The 8,856-nt window shown below is 56.5% G+C and overlaps 2 protein-coding genes across 2 annotated transcripts in view; one reads left to right on the top strand and one right to left on the bottom strand.

The window, feature by feature from the left end:
• The window catches only part of VPRBP (Vpr (HIV-1) binding protein), a 64,605-nt gene extending 59,295 nt beyond the window's left edge, over nt 1-5,310 (top strand). The window contains exons 24-25 of the mRNA XM_006770473.2: nt 2,744-3,756; nt 4,307-5,310. Coding sequence (XP_006770536.1) covers nt 2,744-2,802 — 59 coding nt within the window. The 3' untranslated portion in view covers nt 2,803-3,756; nt 4,307-5,310. The remainder of the gene's footprint in view (nt 1-2,743; nt 3,757-4,306) is intronic.
• A 1,346-nt stretch (nt 5,311-6,656) lies between these two features.
• Nucleotides 6,657-8,851, bottom strand: RBM15B (RNA binding motif protein 15B; the record flags this gene model as incomplete). The annotated part of the gene is made up of 1 exon (XM_006770615.2): nt 6,657-8,851. A coding segment is annotated over one exon (1,869 nt), but the record flags the coding sequence as incomplete, so codon positions are not given.
• Between the last annotated feature and the right edge of the window lie 5 nt (nt 8,852-8,856).

Raw genomic sequence — 8,856 nt, 5'->3', positions numbered from 1 at the left:
GCATCTCTGAGGTGTCCCTGTCTGACAGCGTAATCCCTGCGACAGCCACCATTTCTGTGCAGCTAACCCGGCCAGTCTTCCCACAGCCAGGGCCTTACACCCAGCACAGCCACTAGCCACACGGGGCCATTGACACTGTGATGCAGTTTTTAAAACTCCGTTCCTCATTCATGTCCACACTGCAAGTGCACAGGAGCCTCATGTAGCTGCCGTGGAAGGGCACGGACCCAGGACATTACATCACTATGGGAATCGTATTGTGCTGGCCTAGGCCCAACAGATGCCAGTGTCTTTACAGTGGATGTTTGGTTTTTTTATAATCAGGAGCAGGAGAGCGATCTCATACATGCTTCTCGTCCTCAAGGTTGAAGGCAGCTGGCTGAGGGAAGACTGTCTTTCTCACCGTCCGCTGTGGGGCTGGGAGGGCCTTCTGTCTGTCCATCTGCTGTTTACCAGCTTCCGTGTTCTCCATGCTGGAGGTTAAGGTGATTCAGTGAAGGAAGCTTGCTTTGTCCCTAGCCATGGTCAGAGCCAGGAAAGAGAGACTGAGAGACTAAGGGACAAGGGACAGGGGACAGTATTGATAATATCAGGGTAAGTTATCAGACCTTTGTCATCTGAATAGTGACACACAGGCCCCAGTTCCCTTTCCCTCCAATTACAAGCAGTGAGGTAGGCTAAGGAGCAGCTGGTGTGCCCCCGCCGTGAGCCTCACCAATTCTCTTTCTTACTTGGAATATAAAGCTACAAAGTTCTATTTGGTCTGATTTACTGCCTCCTCCAGCGTTTCCTGTTTAGTTTAGGGAACCTTTCCTTCCTAGCCCCGAACCACCTGGAAAACCTCAGTTCTATCAGCAGTGAGAGTGTCACTTTAACGCGGGCCATTAGGTGATGTAAAATGCCGTATAGATGACAACGCAAGGACGTTTTAGCTTGGGCTCCAGAGCTGAGGTGGTGACAACGAGGTGGCATCTGCAGTGTGTGCGCCATTGCTCTGTTTTACACCCACAGCCGCTCGTACAGCAGAGGGCACACTCCCTGGGCCCTTGGTTTGCTGGTCATTTGCCTCACTCTGACCCTTCAGAGCAGTAGCTTCATTGTTTGGGGCTTGTGGAACCTTTTAGGGTCTGACGGGAGCCATTAAGCCTAGAAAACCACACCTTGAGCCCCACCCAACCCTACAGAGGCCTGGGCCCACGCCTGGTGCTGGATTCTCTACGCAGAACCCCGACTCCTTAGCTGAAGTCTCTGTCCCAGTCAGTTCTGCCCCCCAAAGCCTGTATTACAGAGTAACAGGCTAAATATTGCAAACATGGTTTCCATCTGCACGGCCTTTGCCTCAGGGCCTTTCCGAAGGAGAAGGCTTGACCAAGGTCTCTGAGCACTTAGAGGTGATAAAAGGCTGAGGGAGGCAGAGGGGGGGAGTCCTGACCCCTGAGCACCAAGCCCTGCACCTGACACTCACGTGCTTCAGGGCTGGCCGTGGTCCTCCTCCAGCAGCTTCAGGCCTGGGCCAGGCGCAGGTGTGCGGGCCGGGAGGGCAGGTTCAGGCAGCTGGTCTGGCAATGGTGGCTCATAGCAGGGGCACTTGGGATACGAGCTTGGCTCTGGGGAGCAGGCCTGCCCTTCCCCGCTGCACTTCCTCCCGAGTGATGAGCTGCTAGTTCTGTGATCTTCCCACCCGTTTCCAACAGGCTACGCTGTGCCTTTTCGACCAGGAGCACTGGTTTTCCCAGCTCCCTCTTTGGCTTCTTTTCAGGACTTTCTTAAATCACGGCCATGCTCTTCTTGACTTGACTTTATCCACCTCAGTTTTCTTCCTAAAGGAGATTGTAGTGAATGAAGGGAGGTTTGGGAACATGCTTCCTCAGCTTTTCCGAGTCGATTCTCTCAGTATCTGGGCCCAGTAGCTGTCCCCTCCTGTGGGAACTTGAGGGCTGTGGGCATTTGGGAGGCCGTAGGGCAGGGTCTGTCCACCCTCCAGGAGCCCTTGTTAAAAACCATTTCATAGCTGGGAGTAATCAAAACGGGCCTTAGGCCTTCCCCTTACCTTCTTCACTCAGCCAATTAACCAGAGTCGTTAGGAGTTAGCTACTAGGCTTCTCTCCCACTGTGGCCAGCCAGACACAGCTCCGAGGCATCCCAGCTCCTCCCGCTGCCTCCAGGCACAGGTGCCAGGCACTGCTACAGCTGCAGCCTGCCCGCTTTAGGGAGTCTGCTCCCTGCAGGTTAGGCTGAGAAACTGCAGGGGACGGAATCCCAGGTTGATAATCTCTGCCTTGAGCTCTTTTGGGAAGTGGGGCTAAGGAGTTAAAGAGAAATCTCCTTCTTGCTTGGGCTCAGATAGGCCTGTGCCCAGCCCTGAAGGACTCCAGAGGCCCAAGGGCTGTGGGGCTCCCACTGCTCCCCTCAGCCCTGCCCCTTTGCAGCTTTTCAAAGCACATGGGTAGAAGCTTGAGGGGGCTTGCCTGGTCCCTTTAGGGTCTCTAAGGCAGGACGAGCCGCTAGGACTCAGGATACCACATTCAGGCTCTGAGAGGTGAGAGAGCAGGAGGTCCCAGGGGTGACTGTGGCCAAGAAGTGGATCCTCCAGAGCCTGCTCCAAGGGGTGGTTGGTGCCTTTTCCTTTTTCTGGAAAGGTAGTTAGTCCCAGACACACATGTATGCACCTGCAGGGGCTTCCTCCTGGAAGCTCCTAGAAGCCCAGTGGGTGACCTGGCCTCTCCCTCTGCTTACCTTGCAGCCGACAGCTCTGACAACTCTGACCTGGAAGATGACATCATCTTATCTCTGAATGAGTGAGGAGCATCACCACGTGGAAGATTCTTGGCAGGCGAGAACCTGAGTCAAATGAATTCACAACACCTTCCCTCCCTCCCTCCCAGGCTGTGTCCTTAAGGAATTGCATGGCCTGCACTCAGAGGACTGTGGCTTGGAGAGTCCCTGGGCCCCGAGGACCCTTCAGAGCGAACAGCCACCAAGACCCCAGGGGTCGGGCCTAGTCTGTCCCCTTCTCCTCGGATGGACACACCTTTCCTCTAGGGAAAAACCTGGTTCCGGGGTCATTTCACAATATATTTTCTTTGTATAATGTTCTTTACTTAAAGAACAAAAAATAGTTTTTTATAAAACTTAAAAAGAAAAAAAAAAAGCCAAGCATTTATAATTGAGGGTATGAACTTATATCCACCAGGTCCTTGTCCCATTGCATTTTCTGCGGAAGAAAATGACGTCTAGAGAACAATGCGGAGGCATTTTTACACGTATTTAAGTGAAAGGAAAATCGTGGTTTCTTAAATTGATAAGGATGAAGACTATTTTATTATAAATATAATATATGATTTTTAACCTGTTTTGTTGCCTCACAAGCTGTCAGGCTGACTTGCTCTCCTCTGGGCCAGGGGTGGGAGGAAGGCTGACTCACCGGCTCTGGGCTGGGCAGCAGGCGGTGTGGATGCTGGTTTGTGGAGTTGAGGGAACTTAGGATATGAGTTCACTCCCTCTAGTTTTCTTTGTCCTTCAGTTTTTCAAAATCTTTTTTTCCTCTTTCCTTTCTCCCCAATGTGGAAATTACAAATCAAAGGCCTTTTTCTTTAATGTAAAGTGTATTTATTTAAAAAAATACAAAATAAACTACAAGCCTGTCTTTGCCTATGGCCTTTCCCTGTCCTTTTACCAAAGTGGGGTCTGTCCCTTTCCTTGCAGCTCTAGCCGTGCAGGAGAGAAGACGCCTTCCGAGAGGCAGTTGGCACGGTGGTAAGGACACTCTGCCCGAAAAGCTCTCTGGGGAGACAAGGGGCTCAGTCCCAGTCTGCCCCGGCCTGGCCTGCACTCCCCAGAGACTGTCTCCATAAGAGCACCTTGCACGGGGCTGTGGGAGGCGTCAGGACCCTGCCCAGGTGGGCACCTGTCTGCCCGGCTCTGAACCAGAAGGCCGCTCTGGAGCACAGGTGGGGGCTGGAATGTTAGGGTCCTGGGACGTCTGGGAGGGAGGAGCTGGCAGACCTAAGGAGTGGCAGCATTTTGGCCATCGCTCAGGGCGACTGCTGCTCCCTGGGAGGAGTGCTGAGTGTGGGAGCCGCTGCAGTTTAGAGGCAGCGGGGGCTTGGCCGGCTGGGCTTGCAGCTACTTCACAGGCTCTTGCAATCGGCCTTGGGTTGAACGGTGCTACCGCCAAGGACATACCAGGTGCTTAACTTTACACTCCCCCACACCCCCACTCCCACCTCCCCACCATAATGAGACCCTGATGCCATTCTTCCTTCGAGTTTGCCCAAGTAACAGCTTCTTGGTTTCTATCATGTAGGTACGTAGCTCAGAGAAGAGGGGACACATTTGGTTGTGAAGTAAACAAGCAAGACAGACAGCTAAACTCACCAGGGGCTGGTGAAGCCCTGCTGGGCTCGGAGCACCACACAAGCTGTCACACACCGAAGCGCGCCTGTGTCGCTCAGGTACCTCTTGGTCCTCTAGAGAGCAGAGGTCTCGGCTCCTAAGGTGCGTCATGCCTCAGCTTAAATAGGTCGCTAACACTAACCAGTAGAATAGTTTGCTGGTGCTGAATGGATTAGAAGAAAACGGGTTAAAAGTAAAGAAACAGCAAAAGCACTATATTCTTCTAGTCATTATCGGAGCCACTGCTTCCCTTAACTGTGGCAGGAGCTCTTGGGAGCACCCGGGCTCTTGGGGGGGGAGAGGGGGCCTCCGCCGAATTCTGGTTGCCTTGACAACACACCCTCAGGGGAGCGCCCCGAGAGGCCTCGGAGGCATCAGCCCTCATCCCCTTGAGTCACTTAGGAGGAAACCGGGGGCAAGTGTTGCCTCCTGTTGGTTTTGCCTTTAAGCAGCACCAGAGAGAGGACCGGGAGGCGCTGGCGCCTGCAGTTGCCGTTCCTCTCGGGCCTGGCCCACCTGAGCCGCCTCACTGGTTCCTGCTGCCGGCCCTGACAGGTCATGGCACCTGTTGTGTCTTAAGAGTTGAAGGAAGTGGTGAGAAGAGGGTCTGAGGAGCAGGAGGGAGGTCACACACAGGCTGTGGCTCATCACCAAAACTCTAGTTCTTTTGGGGACAGAGAACACGTACGTAGCCCTGAAGGGGGACAAGGCGAGGCTGCAGTGTCTCCAGCCAGATCTCACAGGCGTCTGTTGGGGGAGGGCCGGAGGCGGTGTTCTGGGTCTTGAGCGCCCACTCGGCGGGCACCCCGCTGCTGCTCTGGCTGAGCGGCATGTGTGAGACCTGCGGTGGGGCCAGCCCTTCCCTGCCCCTCCCCTCGCTCCAGCACAACAGGCAAATAAACATGTTGCCCACTTCTTCCTTGGTGCGAATGTTTTGTTACAAATTTGCTTATTCTCCTGTGAGCTGGCTTCCCAGGCACTTCCCTCTTTCTTTTAAATCTCAAGGTCTCAGACAATCCTTCACTGTCTTTGTGGACAGGCATCCCCCGGCCCTCATGACTGTCCCTCAAAACCACCCAGCAGTCCCCTGCACTGCCCTGCTGAGAGCCAGCTAGGGTAGTGCCAGACCTGCCAGCATGGCCTGGCCATTGGGCCCAGAGTCCCTGGTCACTTGGGGGCTCATTTCTCTCACTGGAGCTTCCCTTCTCCCTCATCCCTGACAATGACCCTTTTGGAACATCCTAACCTCCACACGAACATCTCATGGTGTTTGGGCTGTGTTTCCCATGACAACCGCTGTGGGACACTGGCCAGCGCTGGCCATACTCTCATCAGACACGCGTGATGACAACTTGATGCTTCAAGCGCTCTCCCCTCCCAGCTCGAGCGCCTCCATGCCCCTCCAGCCCGGCTTGAATGGCACCGAGTTCCAGCACGCCCAGCACCCTGAGGCTGACGGTTCCCCACAGAGCACCGATCTCCCAGGGTCTCCACCTCCTCAGTATTTGGGCAAGAGGCCTAGGCTCACTCACCTTGCACCTGGGAGAGTTTGGTCACAGCATCTTCCTCACCTGCTGCCGCCACGGCAGCATCACAAAAATCTTCAGTGTCCCCCACAAAGCTCTAGGGACTCGGCACAGACCTCCACATGACACATCAGTTCTGAGCGACCCGAGGGAGCGCTGGAATTCACAAGTTCAACAAGCAAGCACAGCTGCCTCCCACCCTCCACTCCAGCACATGGCCTCTAGTGTCCCTGGGAGTCTGACAGCTCCGTGTCCAACTGGGTGTCCCTGGGTGGCCGCATCAAGGCGAGAAGGGAGGCTGAACAAGAGGGAGTCCGCACGGATCTGTAGCACCAAGACCCTTGGGCAGCAACATTAAGATCACACAGCTGCCAAAGACCACCTGCTTCCGAAAAGGCCTTGAGACGGGGTGCTCTGTCCAACAGCTACAGCTCAAACTGACGGGCACACCAGCTGTTTAGGGCCGAACAACCCAAACCAAAAACTACCGTAGCTGCTCCCTATGGACCCGAGGCACACCCCCTCCTCTGCATGAGCTCTGCTCAGCTGCCTGCTCTCAGCCAAGATGGAAAACCACTGTGAATCCAGTTCTGACTCAGCCCACGGAGTTGAGGGGCCGAGAACCACCAACGCAGCAGGACTTGGCGATATACCGGTGCCAGAAAGATGACGGAGGGCGTTTTGTGGGAAAGGTCTTCCATCTTTGAGGGGAAAAAAACTTGATTAAACCAGGACTCTGAACAGGATTAAAAATCCATCCTCTGACAAAGGCTTTACTGACAACTTTCCATACAGTTAGTCAAAAAATAAAAAAAATACAGAACACAGCAGACAGTATCTCGTACACTAGAAACCAACATGACAGGAGTCCCTTCTCATCACGGGAAAAAAATCCCCAAAACCTAAGAACTCAGTTTTGGTGGGGACAGGACTTTGGTCTCCCACCTAATGAACCAAAACAACCCAGCAGAAAAGTCAAACCGAGGGGGTAGGACTGAGGCAGCGGATCAGGTTCTAAAATGACTGCTTTCGTGACCCAAGTGGCGCTGGGAGGCGTCTGGCTAGGCAGTGTCCCTCACTATAACGATCACCATGTGCTCCTCCTCCAGCTTGCCCAAGGTCCTCAGTGCCGCCTGGAGGTACTGCTGCGAGAAGTCGCAGGGCGGGAAGGCGTAGAGCATGCCCGTGCTGTCTCTGCCCTTGGACCCACCCACTGGCAGGCTGATCACACCGGCTGCCTGCTTCTGTTTCAAGTAGGAGACCAGGTTCCTGAGAAGCCGCCTCTGTAGGCCTGGCTCCACCAGGGGCATCCCCTCAGTGCCAGGCCCGCTGGGGGCGGCCTGAGTGGCCAGCAGCACTGCGTAGCCATTGGGGCTCCCCTGCTTGATGCGTCGTGTGACCTCGTCGAGCTTGGGCTGGTCCAGTCGGAGGCGCTGGGCAATCTTCAGTTGAGTCAGCTTACTCCCCGAAGAGTGGTCTTTGAGGAGCCCGCTGATCACGCCCTGGTCCCCCTCGAGGACGTGCATAGATGTGGGGAAGCAGCTGTTCTTCAACACCAGCAGCCCGCTCCAGCCCAGCGGCAGCGTCTGCGCGTACTCCGAGAGGGTCCTGAGCTTTTTGGTCTCGTGTTTTGGCTCTTCCAGAGGCTTCGGCTCAGCCTCTGTGGTCCGGTGGTTGCGCTCGCTCTCACGGGTCTTCTTGCCGTGGGCAGCGTCTGGAGCCTCGTGGTGGTGGTGGTGGTGGTGGCCCCGCTCCTCAGCCCCGTGCCTGCTGTTGCTGAGGGAGTTGCCACTCGACTCCTTGGTCCCCTCGTTGGAGTGGTTTTCCTTGCGGCTGCGCTCAGGGGTGCGGTCGGAGCCTCGGTCGGCCTGCTGCCCACCACCCTTGGTCCTGCTCCGTTCCTCGTAAGGGGAGTGGGTTGTCCTCCCACGGTCACTGGACAGGCTCCTCCGCTTCCGCCTCTCCTCCCAGGGCTTGGGCAGGCCCCGGTCCCCGTCTCCTCCCCAGCGCTCCCCGCTGCGGCTGCGCACCGAGCGGCTGTAGCCCTCCAGGCTGTTCCTGCGGTCAGAGCTCTTACCAGGGCTTGTCCAGTCCCCTTCCAAGAAGGCCCGGTCTCGGTCTGAGTACAGGAGGTGTGGGGGGGTCCTGTCCCGCACCCGCAGGTCCGGGTCCAGGTTGCGGTGCCGGGCATACCCATCTGGGAGAAGGTCGTAGTGCACAGGGAGGGGGGAGGGCTGGTACTGCTGGGGATACCGAGTCTCCTCTGCTTTGGCAAAATCCACCCGCAGCCTGCGGTCTGGACCACCCAAGGGAAAGCCCCTCATTTTAGCGCAGGCGGCCTGGGCGGCATCCAGGCTCTCATACTGGATGTAGGCAAAGCTGTCTCCTTTGACATGATCGATGGTCCGAATGCTCCCAAAGCGGTCAAACTCCCGGGCCAGAGCGGCCAGTGAGGTGTTAGGTCCCAGGCCCCCCACCCAGAGCCGGGTGGTGGGATTGGCCTTGCCGTAGCCGATCTTAATGGGGTTGCGGCCGATCACCCGGCCCGACATGGCCACCTTGGCCCTGTGGGCCATGTCTAGGTTCTGGAACTTGAGGAAGGCGTACGCACCCCCCTGGCCACGGGCGGGCCTCTTGATGACCACCTCCTCGATGATGCCGTACTTTTCGAAGGCCCGTCGCAGCTCCACCTCCGACACGCTGTGGTCCAGGTTCCCGATGAAGAGGTTGCGCGTGGCCCGCTGGTCGTCCTCGGGCATCAGGTCCTCCTCGCACACAGCCGGGTAGCTGTAGGGGCGCCCGCGGTCGTCGTACAGCCCGTAGTAGTCCAGGGCCCGCTCCCGGGACAGTCCCACGGCGGTGGCGGCAGCATCCAGGGAAAAGGCGGCAGTGGCGTGGCGGGCCCGGGGCCCTCGCAGGGGCGGGGGAGCGACGG

This window comes from Myotis davidii, unplaced genomic scaffold (genome assembly GCF_000327345.1).
Source record: "Myotis davidii unplaced genomic scaffold, ASM32734v1 scaffold663, whole genome shotgun sequence".
In the NCBI taxonomy this organism is placed as follows: Eukaryota; Metazoa; Chordata; class Mammalia; order Chiroptera; family Vespertilionidae; genus Myotis; species Myotis davidii.
This window is presented reverse-complemented; position numbering and strand designations above follow the sequence as displayed.